This window comes from Protomyctophum bolini (assembly GCF_963924005.1).
Source record: "Protomyctophum bolini genome assembly, chromosome: 3".
Classification (NCBI taxonomy): domain Eukaryota; kingdom Metazoa; phylum Chordata; class Actinopteri; order Myctophiformes; family Myctophidae; genus Protomyctophum; species Protomyctophum bolini.
The window spans coordinates 28,822,399-28,840,493 of NC_137864.1; the positions used below are offsets into that span (position 1 = coordinate 28,822,399).

Sequence of the window (18,095 nt, forward strand, 5' to 3'; positions counted from 1 at the left end):
TAGTTGCCACATGACGTCAGAACTGCCACAACTCAGTAAAATGGCGGAATAAGAAAAAAATGTACAAAAACAATAAGGGATCTTCTCTTCGTCCCTTTGTGCTTGATCTCTAATATAGTCCACACCTTTGCAAATGGTATCTGCATTTAACCCATCCTATAAGCATCAGGAGCAGTGGGTGCTGTGTTGGCAGCGCCTGTGGGAACTTGATTTTCTTTACTTAATCCTCTTTACCCCGTTGATTCTGCTTTTGCTTCACTTGTATCTTGTAGCACTTTCACTAAAGTCTAATTTGTCTTTCATTTGTGGCATCAATCAAACATAATCTAACTTAATGTGAAAATAAAATAAACAAATAAACCTATAAAGTAAGTGATTTTAGGCAGAGTGCTTTCATTGTGAATGTTTGTTTGTTTGTCTGGTAAGCATGCACGTGGTGGACATTCATTTATCGACATCCCGAGGTGTTGAAAGCTGTCTTGCTTGAGTTGCTTCACTCTGTATTAATGTCCAGATGTTTTGTTTGGTTAATGGTCTGCAGCCCGTGTTGAATACATGTTATGTTATGTAACATTGTTTTCAAGGGCAGAGATGGAGAAGATGATTTAAATCAGGCATTCTCAACCAATGGGTCGTGACCCCTCGGGGGGGGGGGGGTTCCCCAAATTATTATTTATTTATTTATTTAGCAACTAATGGCTGTTATTGATGGTGCTTTTTGAGATGGTATTCCTATATGCTATACCATCGCTGTCGGGTTATTATTTACAAAACACTAAAATAGTGAAATTAGACAATCTACAAGCTCCCAATGCTTGTAGTCACACTTTTTGTGTGACACTTGCATGATGAAGATGAAGTTGGGCATTCATTTATAAAAAAATGTAACAATTTGGAATTTGGAGATATGAGGTTTCTGCCTGACAGCAATGATACCTTTAAATACGTTTAATTACTCTGTTTCTGTTACTGCTGAATTTCCCCTGCGGTCTATGCTGATCTGTTTTGTTCTGTTCATCTACAGAACGGTTAGTGGTTGTTGCTGAGCATTATGAGAACAGTTTAAGTGATGTCCAAAAACAAGGGAACACAGTCAGGTAAGATTCTAATTTTATTTTAAATTTGTATTTCTTTAGCCGGTGAGAAGGCCTTATGATGAACCCAGTGTTATACCTAAGCTGTATAAGATTAGGCACAAAGGTGGTAGCACCTCGTAGGTCCACAAAGCAGCAACTTCTTCTTCTTCTTGTACATGAGATTAGACATTAAGGTGCAAAAGCGTGTCAGTGGCACATTCTATGTGAGATAAAGTGTAAACAGAGTGTTCAACCACAGTCTTCAAAGAGCTGTAACTTTCTTAGGTAAAAATGCACAAAAAAGCAAAGTTAATGCATGTCTAGCCTATGTTGGGCGTACATAGAGCGGCAACTTCCACATAGTACAATGGAAAGAAAAGTCCTACGCCAGCCTAATGACAGGCGATGAAGTCTTAATGTGTAAATGCATTGGGTGAAACCACTACTATATGTTTTACTCTTGCAATCTACTGGTAGACGTGTACAATAACACAACATTATGATATTTTATAACAAAGTATAATTTACTGCCAAAACTATGGCTGACATTACTCTTGTGGTTTTGTTTTGTTAAACATCACTGTTTGACTTGAAACTACACAGACTGACTGACTGATAAATAATAGCTACAGGTAGGACGATGCACATAGCACCTAAATGAAGGCGCCTTACATTGTGAATTGTGCAATTGCTATTGTATAGTATTCTTCTTCTTCTTTTTACTGCAGAATGCAGATGCTTTTGTTGATAGCATTATATTATTATTTGTCCCGTTGCTGTACGGTTGAGGATCCCAAATCCAATATTTGTTTGTATGTGTACATATAATAATAAAGAATCTTGAATGACTGTGTAGAGATTTGTCCCTCGTCATTTTCTGCGCTGCTCTGGATTTGAAGTTACAACCTCACTATTTTTAGTACACATGGCTACTTGGCTTGCTGTTCATTTCTCAGTAGTTGAGAAACAAGTTTTCATACGTTCAAATGCTACTGATACTTTGAAAGTAAAAGGATACAGCAATAGATTAATTCAAGTTTCAAATGATATCATCGTCACTTCTACTTAGTAGGTAGGTGTAACATATCAAATGGGAGAGATGTTTGCACTGTGATCCATTTATGAATACTCCATCAAGTTCACCCCGGCCCTTTCCCCCATTATTGATAATTGTTTTGTGTGTTTTAGTCCAGAGAAGGTTCTGCAGATCGCATATGAGGTCCTTGAAGGTCTGGATTTCATGAACAATCATGGCATGGTGCACAGAGCCCTCAGTGCCCACAATGTCGTCCTGGACTGTAAGGTACGAACTCCTTTGTATTCATCTCTACAACACATTTGAGTTGGATTAAGTGTCTGACCTATTGGGGACCTATTGACCCCTGCAGCTGCTTAAATCAACAACTGTGCTTGAGTACAATGCACCCCCCCCACACACACACACACACACCCACACACACTCAGTAACTAAGAATAAAAGTATAGTTGCACCGCTCAGTTCGCACCGTTCGCGTCGCAGGTGCAATTTCTACTGTCATATCACATTTAAGTGTATTTTACATACTGTACATATCCAGAACACATGTGGGTGGTGTAAAGTTTTTTTTATTACATTAATATCAATACATTTGTCTTTGTAGGGGAATGTCAAGCTTGCAAAGTTTGGTCTCTATCACATGACTGATCATGGGGCTGATGTGGACTTTCCTATTGGGTAAGCTTATATTCACTGTGATATCTTCTTGACATTAAAGCTTAGTATGCTATTGTCTCTATTAAATATGCAGTAGTTTAGTGCCATAATGTATACATCAAGTTTAATATATTATAGCACCTTCTCAGTTTGTATTTCAGACCGATGGGGTTCGGTAACACTAGTTATCTTATTGTCACACCCACAGTTACCCATCATACCTTGCTCCCGAGGTGATCGCCCAGGGTTCCTTTCATCCCAGCGACCCTTCCCATAATGAGGTTCCCGTTCCTCTACCCTCAGGACCCAAATCTGACATCTGGTCTCTGGGAGTTCTGCTGTTTGAGATCTGTGCAGTAAGAATCCTTAAGAAATGTCATCATTTTTGTTAAAATGTTATTTTAGGCATTTCAGCTGACGTGCTCACAGCCTCATAATACGTGAGCAAGGCTTCCTCAAGGACAGTTCAGTATGGAACTGCCATTGGCAATGTGTTGCACACACATTGGATGAGGCTGAGATTGCTTTTGTTTTCTCTACCAAGGCCATTGTCCCCTCTCATATTGTACTGACATGACAATGTTTTGATTTACATTTAACCTGGAGTGTCTATTTTGAAGAAAAACTGTCAATTTTAATGTGAATAAAATTAAAAAGTTCACACTGAGTTTATAGATCGGCTAATTTTGACCTTTGTCAAACTACAAAATATATATATAGAGCTGTGGTTAAATGATTATTGTTCCCATTTAAACGGATTAATACAATGCTGTGAACCTATTGTTACAGGGCAGACGACTGCTGCACAATATTGATATCAGTGAGAGATTGAAATTCATCTTAACCTTGGGTGAGTGAGAAGGTTGTAATTTCTAGAGTACTTTGATGCTGTTTAGCTTAGGCCTAGGCTACCCATAATGTATATGGAAACGATTTTTTTGTGGGTTTGGGCCTTTCAGCCACACGCAAACAGCGTTTTTGGCCACTAAAACTGAGATCTTTGGAAACGGATAAATAAGTGAAGATTTTCCAAAATATCAGTGGATCTGTGTAGTCATGCAAGCTTATGAGAAAAGATGATGTCACCACTCATTAGCGCATATCACCAACGAGCAAAGGCTCTGCTGCATTCAATAATAAATAATATCAGCCTACTAGTCCAGTCCGCGATGGCCGTCAGATGATTTCATTTGTATTACAAGCTCACAACTGGTTGCATATTTTTGGTGCAGCCCAAAATGATTCTCTATGGTCTATCATTGGGTGTATGAATCAGAATCATATTTTTAAATGATATGGAGATAGAAGATTGAGTATCGGATTTGGAGGCAGAGATGTATGCAGTGTGACATGCTGACAGGCAATGCAAGAAACATGTTCCACTTCCACTCACAATTTTAGTGGCTTTTAAAATGCAGTACTTATTCCTTCATAAAAAATATGATGGTCCTAATGGCCTATGATGTATTTGGCACTTCATAATAATAAATGTAAATATAAAATCAAATATACAAATAATACAATTGAAACCTGCTACTGCAGGGTTCTGTCCTGTGTTCAATGCGTTTCTGTGTTCATGTTTGAACACAGATTACTTTGTCATGTGGGCAGGGATAAAAAATAAAAATAAATCAGACCCGTCTGTTCAAGCCCTCCTCCCTGGCCTGTGTGTGTCTGTGTCTGTGTGTTAGGCTGTGCAACAGTGACACTTGGTGGTGAACAAACGCTATAACGCTATTTTCGTGCTCGGACACAGGGACAGACCCAGAGACACAGCCACACACATAGCCTCTATAGGAGTGGTTGCACCACTCAATAGCTGTCTATAGGAGTGGTTGCAAAAATACCTGTACTCATGTAGCCTAGGCCTCAATCAGGCTTATGGACATGACTTGATTTGTCTGGATTCTCAGGTTGCATAGATGACATTGTCACTGTCCTTGCGGAGGAGCATGGTTGCCTGGACACCATCAAGGTAAGTTTGAATTCATACTTGTGTTAGTGTCCTATTCACATCCATTTGTGGTTCTTTGTAAAAAAATAAATGTTTTCAGTTGGAGCATTACAAAGGCATGAAAGGGGATTGACTGTATACTGTGGCGTAACTAATATGGCTGTCCTTGTGCCTCTATACAGGAGCTGCCTGAGAAGGTTCTTGAGTTATTAAGGAAATGCTTGACCTTTCTTCCATCCAAAAGGTAAACAAACTCTGACTCCACTGGACATCATATCCTGTTGGCCGACATTTAGCATTTTTCTCTTCAAGATACTTTTGTTACGGAGATTAACTATGAACTATTCGCAGCATGGAACAGGAAAGCGAGATTCCTGAGTACTGAAGCCAGCTGGTTAAACGATACCAAAATGAGCAGATGTTAGTATGTTAAGTATCTGCCAAAATAAAAAATTCTTTGTGGTGGATAACTGGTTTATAACCACTAAAAGTTGAATTTTCTGGACAGCCATCTTTTTAAAAGCTTTTTTGAAAGTTGCAAATCTATTATTCACATTTCAACTATCTCTATAGTACATTGTGAGTCTTTGGCTGCACTGTTTCCTTATAGTCTGGGGAGTTGTCACCAGTGGTTATGAGGCACATAGTCCCATGTTGGAGTGACAACTAAATAATGACCAGTGAAAACGATGTAACTACACTGGTATATCTTGTTCTGTTTAGAATGATTGGCTATGTAAGCTGTGGCATTATAGATTCTAGCGATGCTTGATCTTTCTTCTACCCTATTCTTAACGTATAATTTCCAACACAAATATAGGATTTTGTCTTTTGTCTGGGAAGGCCAAGTGAAAATGTTATAATCGCTCCTTTCGCTGTCACTCAACCAACATGGTAACATGTCCTTTATAATCATTGGTAATCATTCCTCAAACGTTCCATGACAAGCATCTATCATAGAATAAATTATGATGTATTTACGATGGTTGGAATCAATCCATTTGTCCCAGGTGATTCCAAAGCTGCATAACGAAACCAAAGCCGTAACCATTAAAGGACAATGTCTACGCAAAGTGACCACAAGTGCAGCAATAACAAAAGAGCAAAAAGGGAAACAAGACATTTCCATTCATGCAGAAATGATCTTTTGCCTGATTTTAGCCATCTAGAAATCTCTAGAGAGTATGAGATTACAAGCTTCTGTGTGTTGTATCCCATCCAGGCCTACCCCTGCAGTGCTGCTGAGGGACCCTGTTTTTGATGGGATATCCTGTCTGTACACTCCGTTCCAGAAGCCTGTTCATTTATTTTCCTCCTCTCTTCGCTGTGCACACCTGGAGCTCCCAGACGACATCAGTGACCTCTGCAAAGGTCTGAAATAAAATCTACGCACAAATACCAAAATGAACTAATCTATATCATAATAGTAGTAATAATAGCAATAACGGTAACGGAAACATACAGATAACATTTAACATTATAAAAAGACTGTTCTTAAATGTTACATTTTAATACATGCTTTATTATATATTTATTCGACTGTTCCCCCAGGGCTGGGCTGTGGTAATGTGTTCATCAAAGTTAGATGATCTACAAGCCCAGAGCTTGTACAGTAGATCTTCTATTTTCACAAAACGTTTGCCCCAGAAAAGGGATTCTAGGGTTGTGTGATGTTAACAGCTTAGCTTGCCTGAGCTTCTCTAGTAAGATCTGTTCCACAGCGTTGGATCTCTCAGCAAAGGCCAGGTCCTTTTCGGTTATAAGCCGATTCCTTGCAACAGCCAGATGTGCCCTCCCTACCAGAAGACCGCATGCACACTTGCAACATGACTGTCTGGTTAAGACAGTAAACAATAACACAGCTTCCTGCCTTTCAGCTTTTGTGAACATCCTGCAACCGTTGCTCTGGGGAACGCCAGTTACTGTAGCTATTTATCTTACAAGAAACATCCCCCAAATTTAGATTCTGTAGGCATTATTACCAGCTCAGAGTTTTAACACAGCCTATATATAAAACACATGTTGAAACCATCTATCGGCCATTGTCAAGGTCATGGTTGGATAAGACACTTGTGCTAGTGATTTGAGTGTTGTGGTTCAATGCATAGGCATGTACTGCACACACACACACACACACACACACACACACACACACACACACACCTGAGTTTAGCGTTGATTAAGTATACTTGCATCCATACTTGAGCTACCCGCTAGAGGTGGGGCTCTAAAGATGGTCAGTCCTTCAGTCTGTCTGTCCAAAACCTTCGTGCCAGACAAGAAATATCATAAATACTGGCTGGATTGCCATGGAATTTGCGATGCACCTTCATGGTCATGATGAGCCCTATTGATTTGCCAACAAACCATTTAACTCTGTGATATTTGATGTCTTTGAGCCATTGGATTCAGTTTTTATCATCAGGCAAATGCGTTAAATACTGTACAGATATTTGATGACTCAAAGTGTGTGTGTGTGTGTGTGTGTGTGTGTGTGTGTGTGTGTGTGTGTGTGTGTGTGTGTGTGTGTGTGTGTGTGTGTGTGTGTGTGTGTGTGTGTGTGTGTGTGTGTGTGTGTGTGTGTGTGTGTGTGTGTGTGTGTGTGTGTGTGTGTGTGTGTGTGTGTGTGTGTGTGTGTGTGTGTGTGTGTGTGTGTGTGTGTGTGTGTGTGTGTTAGATGATGATGAGGACTACCTTGCAGAGCGGTCCATAGATGAGGTTTACCACCTATGGTGTCTGGCTGGAGGAGACCTTGAGAAAGAACTCACCAATAAGGAGATCATCCAATCCAAACCTCCAGTCTGCACCCTTCCCAAGTACAGTACATCAAAAGACTACTAACACGCATGAATGCATGCAATGCAAGTTTTTGTTCTGTTGTGATATTGCATAAGTGTTGTCTTTTCCTGGTTGTAATCACTTTAGCCTTATTTTATACTTTCAACACTAAAGCAATTTTTGAGAATCTATGACACAAAGAAGATGTTTAATATCGCCACAAAACAATATCATCACAATGTCAATATTGGATTATGCAGTAAAGAATACTATCGCATGCACACACACACACACACACACACACACACACACACACACACACACACACACACACACACACACACACACACACACACACACACACACACACACACACACACAGTAACAAATGCTGTAGATACAGGTTTCCCAAGTATATAACGGACATGTTGGTGACCCCTGGTAGAAACCTTGCACACACTGGGCTGTATTTTGCGTGTCTTAAGTACCAGGTCTTATTCCCTAACTTGAGTAAACTAAAGACCTGTAGGCGTGATCAATGCCATTTGGCCAAAGAGACATGGCAGATGTCATATTTAATGAGTAGACTAGAGGCCTACATCTATTGTTTCATGAAGTGGCTTGTTAACACGTGTCTTACCTTCCTGTCTCCCTCTGTCAGCTTTCTCCTGGAGGATGGTGAGTCATTCGGTCAGGGGAGAGACCGCAGCTTCCTTCTAGATGACACCACAGTGACCCTGTCCCTCTGCCAGCTCCGAAATGTTAGACAGTAAACAATATATGAGTCATGTGGAGAATCTAAATGTGTGTGTGTGTGTGTGTGTGTGTGTGTGTGTGTGTGTGTGTGTGTGTGTGTGTGTGTGTGTGTGTGTGTGTGTGTGTGTGTGTATATAAATGTGGTAACACTTTACATTACATGCCATTAATACCAGCATGTGTGGAGAATCATAAAAAATTGCATAAAGGTGTATTAACCTATAGATATGTACAGTAGTAATGTATTTAAAGTGAAACAACACTGACCATACCAAATTATTATAGTATTTACATTGTCTTGTTACCCTTTATAAATAATCAAAAATCAAAAAGAAAAGTCCTTTTGCACACCTACTCGAACAGGTGAGTAAGAGTGAAGAAGCCAGCACACACAAAAATGATTCCCATACAGCAGTGGTTCCCAAACCTTTTCATGTCAAGGATCCCCAAATTGACACTTATTAGCCCGCGGACCCCCAATTGAAAAGATATGCCAGCCAGGGATTTCAAGGACCCCCAGTTTGGCATGCATTAGGCTACGGACCCCAATGCCATTTCTATCTGGGATCCCTATTGATATTGCAAGGACACTGTCCTTACTGACCCAATTAGTTCCTGATGAAGGTCAGTATCACCAAAAACATAGTCTGTAAGTGAAGACTGTGCAGGATTCACCCTTCCAAAGTGTCTGTGTATTTGCAACACTTACAATGTTTCTCACAAGGTAAAGTGTCACCAAATAATTTTTGGTGACACTTTTGATATTGTCCTAATGATATGCATGTACATTACATTGTCCATATTGGTCCATATTTATACTTTATACTTTTCTCTTTTTCAGAGACTGAAGGATGTATTGGGAGAAGTGTATTACCCTCTGCTGGAAGATGAGTAAGAGACACTAATACAACTGCAATCCATTTAATTTCCTAATCAGAGTTTCCTAAACGTTTCCATGAAAAGGACCTCCAAATTGCCATAGCCTCTGGCTGCAGAACCTCCAGTTGGAAAATGGATTTCTTTCTTTCTTTCTTTTTTTTTTACAGCTTTATTCAACAGTTTTTATATTATTATAGACATGTACATAACATGCAAAATACCATATAAAACACATACAACCCCCCCCCCCCCGATGTGACTGTACAGTTGGGGTAAATTATGCCAAAAAATAAAAATGGCTGTGTGAAAAGGAGTTATTACTGTTCCACACATGTGAGGGAATACTGTACATCATTTTTTTGTCTCAAGTAGGCATTAAGGGAGGGGATGTCCAAAGTGAACTGGCTTTTTAATGCAGAACATATCCAATATACAAGCTCACGATGTGTTGCATTGCAAGTTGTGAGCTTGTTGATCTGCCATTTAAACAATTTTAGCATTTAGTTTTTGGTGATTTTGGTGATGAGAGTTCAGAATATTAGAAACGTAACCCATCGCTCACTCCCCTTCATGTTGAGTACCTCCTCTGTACACCCCACCCCACCCAACGACGATTTGACTTGACAAGTTGACAGCTTGACAGACTCATGTTCTCTTTGCTCCTTTTGCTCTCAGACAGTCCAATCTGCCTCAGTCCAACAGCAGCAACGAGCTGTCGACCACCGTCGCTCTCCCACTCATCATCAGAGAGAGGGACACCGAGTACCAGCTTCTCCGCATCATCCTGTTTGATAGGCTTCTCAAGGTCCGTCTCTCTCTCTCTCTGTTCCACAACAAATCACCTGTGCACATGTACTGTAACACAGCAGCACACACACGCAGGTGTGCAAACGTTGTGAACGTTTTTATCGACTTTGGTCCTTCAGTATATTTGAACTGAAAGGAAGTACATACACAGTGACATTTTCAGTGTTGATTTGTCCACTTGGTAATGTATCTTTATGGGTCAATTTTGTTACATTTGTATAGTCTCAGAGATAAATTAACCCTCAAGATTTTACAGTGTGACTGTGAATGTCACTGTTCCTTTTTTATTTTTGGTTTTAAACATGCATATCTGTGTTTCTTCCTCAGGCCTACCCTTTCAGGAAGAACTTAGTGTGGAAAGAGGCCCGGGTGGATGTCCCGCCTCTTGTACGTGGACTGACTTGGGCTACATTGCTTGCCATTGAGGTGGGAACAAAAATTGTCATTTTCACATGGATCAAAAAGTGGCTGATTTACACTACGCATGTGGTTCAAAGAGTCTTAATAAATATGTGTTTTAGTTGTAGGCATGTGTAGAATAATAACGATAATAATATAGACCTTATTAAATTCAGTTTCAGGGGGGCCTCTCTCTCTACCCATTCAGCTATGGCCATGGATGAAAGACTGTCATGGTTTTTGTTGTAGGCATATGGTAACTTCAAAGAGTGTAATGGTCTTTGTTGTAGGCATACAGTATGGTTGAAAGAATGTAATGGTCTTTGTTGTAGGCATGTGGTTGAAAGAATGTAATGGTCTTTGTTGTAGGCATGTGGTTGAAAGAATGTAATGGTCTTTGTTGTAGGCATGTGGTTAAAAGAGTGTCTTGGTCTTTGTTGTAGGGGGATATTCAAGCCAAATATGACAGCATTGACAAGGACACTCCCATCCCCACTGATAGACAGGTACGTGAGAGAGATGAAAAATCCAAGGCACTCTGGATTATAACTCTGCAATACAGGGTAGCAAATGTAGCATGCAGATGCTATAATACCTCATATGCGTTTTCAGATTGAGGTGGACATTCCACGGTGCCACCAGTACGATGAGTTACTGTCATCTCCTCAGGGTCATGTCAAGTTCAGACGTGTCCTCAAAGCCTGGGTGGTCTCACACCCTGACCTGGTCTACTGGCAGGGTATGTTGATCTGTCTGCCTATCTATCTTTCTATCTGTTAGACTATCTGTCTTTCTCCCTGGTCTACTGACAGGGTCAGTTGACCTGTGTGTCTGACTTTCTGTCAATCTATCTTTCTGTTTGTGTATCTGCCTTTTCCTACTCGCGGGGTCAGTTGACCTGTGTGTCTCTCTGTCAATCTTGCTGTCTCTCTGTCTACATTTATTTACCCTCTTCTCGCTTTATTTCTCCTTTCTTTTCTCTCCATTACTGAACTGTCTCTCTCTATCTAGATGCTTGTGCTGTCATTGGCCAGCCACAAGATGGCAGTCATGTCATATCGTTTGATCTCCTGGATTTTTGTGTTCTTGTGTATTTGTAATGAATGAATGCAATGAATGCATGTTGTTAAATAAGTTATGTTATTTCAGGTTTGGATTCACTTTGTGCTCCGTTCCTTTACTTGAATTTCAACAACGAACGTAAGCATTCTAATCCTAAAGAATTAATTCTGAATTAACATTTCTAGATAGCTGTTGCTGTATGACAGATATAAAAGCAATAACAGTCTTTCTTTCTTTCTTTCTTTCTTTCTTTCTTTCTTTCTTTCTTTCTTTCTTCAATCGCTCCCGTCTTGCTCCATCTGCTCCACAGCACTGGCATACGCCTGCATGTCTGCCTTCATCCCCAAGTATTTGTACAACTTCTTCCTAAAGGACAACTCTCATGTTATTCAAGGTGAGCTTTACTAGAAGGAACAAACATTGTTTACACACACACACACACACACACACACACACACACACACACACACACACACACATTTATTTATTTATACGGGGTATATGTCCAGTTGTCCACCACCAAGGAGTCTAGAGGTTCTAAACCACGTGGTGTGTCTGGCTTGGTCAAGAACACAATTGGCTCGCGTTGGCCCGTAAGCTTGTTTGAAAAACGAAGTCTTGTGGGAGTTTTGTGGTGAAAAGTGTACCATATAGCTGTTGTGGTAATTATCAGTAAGTAAGGCTTAAATAGACCAAGCTGACCCTCGGCCAACAATAGTGGGGGTCACTGCAGCAAAGTTTGTTGGTGAGCCCTTATTCATTATATCATTTGCTCACCAGAGTCCGCCAGGGTCTTTAGACCTTTTTCCCAATACACCAAATCTATTCCTTATTATAACCTGCCCAGAATAGGGATGCTAGGGTTCAAGTGTTTAAACCCTAAATACATTGTTGATAGGGGTTCCCCATATGTGGTACTGCTGTAGTCCACTGCTTTGAATAACATTTGAATAGTAGACCATAAGAGGTTCTGGATCATATCAATCTAAATATGTTTAGAAGAAGCTATGAATCGTTTTTTAAATCAATATAAAAATTTCATTTTCTATGGATTTCTTCATAAAGTACATGAGAAAAGCAGAAGGCCTGCAACACTCCAGAATCCAGATTAAATAAATGTTTTTAAGGTGCACGGCTCAATAATATCATAAAGGTGAAGAAGTACAGTATCTGAGGAAGACCCGGTTGGTTGAAACACGTCAATTGTTTCTGTCTGTGAGAGATTAATAAATGCAAGTGAAATGGACATTCATAATGTGTGCTGGCTACTTCTTCACCCTTTATGAAGTAGCTGTACAATAAGCAGGATAATGAACAGCGATCCGGTCATTATTTCTAAATAAACCCTGACATGTATGACGTGACGCTGGTCATTATCCCTCACGTGTCTTCTGCTCAATCATTCCAGAATGATGACTATATCAACAGCAACAACTGGATCATTATGTTCTATTTGTCGGAAATGCCATCCCCCCCATAGACTGTTTCCTACACAACAGTATGCTGAATGACTGACTGCAGGAGATTGCAATCCTGATTGTTAAAAAATGTTTTGCTACCTAGCGGCAATCACACAAATTAACCCATTTATTAGGACTTAGGCCGATTCTAAAAATGCCTTCTATAAATGGCCTGAAACACGTTTTTTATGTTGCTATATGCTACTGTACATAGCAACAAGAACACAAAAATGGGTTTCAAAGGGTGAAAACCTCCAAAAAGGTTCCTGTCCTTAATGGGTTAAACCTAAACCACAGCCTTTTCATATTTAACGTTAAAATGCCGGAAATGTGTCAAAACGTGTGGAATTAACTGATGTTTAGTAATCAACAGTAAACGTGGTGAGCATTCAGCAGTTCAAAAATAAATGAACACAACCAGTAATTTTAGTTTAGATTTATTTTTGGCATTTTATACTTTGTGTGTAGTGAGACAGTAATCCAAGGGCAGGGAGAGGAGAGACATGCAAGACAAGATGGGAATCAAATTCAAGCGGAGCCACCGGGCAGCCCTGACAGCTCAACAATGATTACATTTGGGCTTCACATCATTTCTTGGGCTTCTCATTTAAATATTCTCTCTGGTCTTAATGAAGATTACAGCTGAGAAGCAGGCCATTTAAAGGAGACGGAAACAAATGAAATGGCAAAAATGCCTGCGGAGATATGTCAGAATCCATTTGGACCTTACTGATAAACTGAGACACAATCCACCTCCTGAACGGGGGATTTAGTTATTATTCTCTCCTGTCCGCTGCTAGATGCCATGGAGAGCTGGCTATGTTTAGCTGTCTGCCCCATGGGCGCGGCCATTACTGAGGTGTACCATTAGCTTACAGGGCACTGCTCCATAGATTAGTACCCTTGGGCACCCCAACTGTGGATTTGTTTATACAATACATAATTATGTGTAAGATAAATGTATAAAGCGGGGTTTGTATTTCATCTGCAGTATGCATTTCATACTGCTTTGTTTTGAACCATTCTTTGTTTTTAACCATTTTAACTCTTTTCCACTTGTTTCATGCTACCTGAATGCCAAGCTTAACCTTTTATAAAACCCTGTTTCAATCCAGGTTTTCTCAGTTCTCTGTTCATCGTTTAAAAAAAACCTTTTATATTTCAGAGTACCTCACAGTTTTCTCCCAGATGATCACATTTCACGATCCGGAGCTGAGCAACCACCTCAATGAGATTGGCTTCATCCCAGATGTAAGTACCTCACATCATCCCGGAGCATCCCACTCCCCCAACAAACTGACAAGAGGCAAGATACTGCTGCAGCGGATATGTTAGGAGAGCTGTTATCTTCTCCTCCTAGTTTACCTGCTGTTGTAGGGAGAGGGAGGGTATGATGCTGTAGTGCAAAATGCCTTCTCCTGATGCCTTCCTCATAAACACAAACCCACTCATGAACTTCATGGGTGTGAATCTGCCTCATAACCTGTACGGCATGCCATCCAGTGTCTCGAAATTCACACCTGTCTCTTCTCTTTCTTGTCGTCATTCATTCACTGCACTGGCTGGTAAAAAATAAACAGCAGTATCGTTAAGGCAAACAATTTACAATACGACTTATCACACACAAGACGGTTAAACAAGAAACAGGAGTGGAGGGCACATTAAGGTCACGTTCCTCTCCTGCTGCGAGTTTAAACACTGTTGAAGATTTATGTGGGATGCTCTATAAGCAGGTTGTCCAGGTGAACCTATCCAACTCTGTTGCTGTCTCTCCCAGAACAAAAAGGAAGGGAAATGGATTGCTCTCCCCTTTAAAATAAATAGAACCCTTACCTACCAGCAGCACTGTGCTCCCGGACAAACTGACAAGAGACAAGACACAGCAGTAGAGGACATATTAGGCTAACAACATTTTTTCTCTCCTGTTTAATAGTTTACCCATTGCTAGAGAGAGTGAGGGCTACTGGGGGAGATAAGTCTGTTTTCTGGCATGATGCCAGAGGGTTCCAGAAAGGAATTACCATCCCCAGCTCACCATGTATAGTTCTTGTCATTGAACTTTTTTTTTGCCCCCTTCCTTCTCTCCAGAGTTTTTGAGCATGGGCCAAATCCTCCCCGTAGCCCACTGGCCATAATTTATACAGTATGTAATGTCTGCCAGCCGCGCCTAATGATCGTCCTCTACCCACCCCCCTTTAACCTCTTACGCTGTTCCATTTCTCTGTCTTTCTCTATCGCTTTGTCTGATTATTTGTTTCAGCCCTACAGTATATGTATCACATGGTGAGAATAGACGCTATGTGATGCACTGTGCGTGTGTACATCTTCTATTTTTGGTATTTTAAAATAGGGTGACTCCGCGCTCAAAACAGGGATGTCGGGGTTAATGTGGTTAAATTATTTATGTTCTTTCTGGATGTCTCTCATCATCTCACTCGTCTCTGTCTCTCTCTCTCCTCTCTCTCTCCTCTCTCTGTCTCTCTGTCTCTCTCTCTCTCTCTCTCTCTCTCTCTCTCTCTCTCTCTCTCTCTCTCTCTCTTTCCTCTGTAACCCCTTACCCTCCCAGGGTCCTCCTCGTCCTCCTCTTGGTCTCTGATCAGATGTGAAGTCAAGGTTAAACTGTGCTCCGTCTCTCCAGGGCTTGTGTTAGAGTGCTGATGAATGTGTGTGTCCTCACTCCTCAGCAGATCCAGCAGTTTCCAAAGGGCATGAAAAATGTTGGTTGTGGGAAATCCACTCTCCTTAGCATTTTCACACAGACTGCTGGAAGGAAGCTGATGCTGAAGCAGAAAGAGATGGACAGTGTCTGGGCAGAGATGGTGGAATATTATCACACCATACAATCCTGTAGGTTAATTGAACATTGATAATGTACAAATGGAAACAAATGGACCCGCGGTTACATTTGTAAACTCTCAGAGATACAAAATAATAAATTAAAACTAAGGATTTTACTGTGAGTTACCGTGACGTCACATACTGGACATGAGGAGTCATGATTTTAAAGGGCCTGAACTGAAACTATTTTTCCATTTAAATTTCACCCCAAAATCCTAACACACTCTAAGTGTACAAAAACATAGTAGATATGTTTTGGCGATATGCAAATTGCCATGGTCCAGTGTGGCAAGATTGAACTTAATGAAGTCCCTAACTAACCTCTCAAAACAATAGGCAACAGGCAATTGTTTCGTGCTTTGAAACAGTGGAGGAACAAAGAGGGAGAGATAGTCCCTTAGGTGTTCCTGTAAGATGTTCTACTTGCATACATATTACCTGTGCGTATAGTTAAGCTGTTTATGCCTATATATTCTGCACTGAGATTTTAATCAGCCAAAGCATTAGCTCCAACAGATGTCTTGTGGTCTTTTTTTTTTACTGATACTTCTCAGAAGAAGTGTGTGTGTGTGTGTGTGTGTGTGTGTGTGTGTGTGTGTGTGTGTGTGTGTGTGTGTGTGTGTGTGTGTGTGTGTGTGTGTGTGTGTGTGTGTGTGTGTGTGTGTGTGTGTGTGTGTGTGTGTGTGTGTGTGTGTGTGTGTGTGTGTGTGTGTGTGTAACGTCACAGTGTGTGTGCCCATTGATGGCACAGCAGCGGGGCTGCTCATTTCCATGGCCATCCGTGCTCCTGCTGGTCTGGGATTGAGTCCCACCAGGGACTTCCATCTGTGCCTTATTTGAGTGAGACTGGGAATCGCCCTCCCCCTCTCGGCTCTCCTTATGTCTCAGTAACAGAAGTAGTTGAACAAGAAGACGCACTTGTGACTTCAGAGCTTTCACTTGTGTAAAGTTGTTTCAAAGTGAAACACTCCATCCCTGTTACACCATGATACTATTGGAACAAGCTCTGTGGCTGCACCCCCAGTATTTAATGATAATCCTGTCTTTACAAACCAACAAGGAATCCTCTATGATTCGAGGAAGGCTGGGAATGGAGTTTGTGCACACACACACACACGCACGCACGCACGCACGCACGCACGCACACACGCACGCACACACACACACGCACACACAGCTCTTCTCACACCACCTCCTCTTATCTCCTGGCTCTGCCATTTATACCTGGGCTAATCCAATGTGGCTCGACTGACTCACAGCCCCCCTACTGCTGCAGAGCTGTTCCTCAGGTTGAGGACAGACACACACACACACACACACACACACACACACACACACACACACACACCTCTACCACTCACACATCACTTTACCTCCCATATCTACCATTTAACTGGCCAAAATAGACTTGACCTCCCCTCATCCCTTTGTTGCTCCTGAATCTGGCATTGCTGTCCGTTGTCAACTAATTGGGGCTATGGGACAGGGATTTTGTGTGTGTGTGTGTGTGTGTGTGTGTGTGTGTGTGTGTGTGTGTGTGTGTGTGTGTGTGTGTGTGTGTGTGTGTGTGTGTGTGTGTGTGTGTGTGTGTGTGTGTGTGTGTGTGTGTGTGTGTGTGTGTGTGTGTGTGTGTGTGTGTGTGTGTGTGTGTGTGTGTGTGTGTGTGTGTGTGTGTGTGTGTGTGTGTGTGTGTGTGTGTGTGTGTGTGTGTGTGTGTGTGTGTGTGTGTGTGCATGCATTCCTTAATTTCAATCTATGCATTTCCTCCCTTTTGGGAATTGAGAGAGTGAAAGGAGGGAGGCTAGGGAGAGGAGTGAAGGCGGGATGGAAAGATTGGTGTAATGAGATTTGGCTTTTCCCACACTGGCCAAGACCGCAACTCAGCAGTTTGTTCATTGCCATTTCCTTTTCTTTTAGAGGTTGTTGATACTCACAGGCATCAAAGTGAGGGAGGGTTCAGTAATTTTTGATATCTGACATTGACAATTGATGGAAACATTGAATTTGAATTCCATACTGTATACGTGTCATTATAAAGCCTGAAACATATCCCATGCAAGTATACAAACCAAAAGGACAATGCCCTGCCCAGTCGACAGACATGCACGTCCCTGGTGTGCATACTAAATATGCACTTTTTAGAATATAAAACCCCATGGAATTACATTTCAAACTATACCCTGCTTGCTGCTACGTATATTATGAAAGATGGAGCAGAATAGATCACAAACCTTGCTGCATGCTTGTCTTGCGTTACAATATTCAGGTGTTGCATTACCGAATAAGATGTGTGAAATCGATATCACATAGCTTGAAGCTCCTGTCCTGTGTTTGCGTACTTGTGTACTGTATGTTTCAGGCTTAAGGCTATATCACTGATGGTGAATAATGCA

The 18,095-nt window shown here is 41.1% G+C and overlaps 1 protein-coding gene across 1 annotated transcript in view; it reads left to right on the forward strand.

Annotated features, from left to right (window-relative positions):
* Positions 1-18,095, forward strand: part of tbck (TBC1 domain containing kinase) — a 69,764-nt gene that overhangs the window by 1,852 nt on the left and 49,817 nt on the right. Inside the window, exons 3-20 of the mRNA XM_080759419.1 lie at positions 1,025-1,097; positions 2,265-2,379; positions 2,717-2,790; positions 2,978-3,125; positions 3,559-3,619; positions 4,683-4,744; positions 4,906-4,967; positions 5,946-6,094; positions 7,401-7,539; positions 8,163-8,262; positions 9,099-9,148; positions 9,812-9,941; positions 10,271-10,369; positions 10,786-10,848; positions 10,955-11,081; positions 11,492-11,542; positions 11,715-11,798; positions 14,030-14,115. Coding sequence (XP_080615545.1) covers positions 1,025-1,097; positions 2,265-2,379; positions 2,717-2,790; positions 2,978-3,125; positions 3,559-3,619; positions 4,683-4,744; positions 4,906-4,967; positions 5,946-6,094; positions 7,401-7,539; positions 8,163-8,262; positions 9,099-9,148; positions 9,812-9,941; positions 10,271-10,369; positions 10,786-10,848; positions 10,955-11,081; positions 11,492-11,542; positions 11,715-11,798; positions 14,030-14,115 — 1,673 coding nt within the window. The remainder of the gene's footprint in view (positions 1-1,024; positions 1,098-2,264; positions 2,380-2,716; positions 2,791-2,977; positions 3,126-3,558; positions 3,620-4,682; positions 4,745-4,905; positions 4,968-5,945; positions 6,095-7,400; positions 7,540-8,162; positions 8,263-9,098; positions 9,149-9,811; positions 9,942-10,270; positions 10,370-10,785; positions 10,849-10,954; positions 11,082-11,491; positions 11,543-11,714; positions 11,799-14,029; positions 14,116-18,095) is intronic.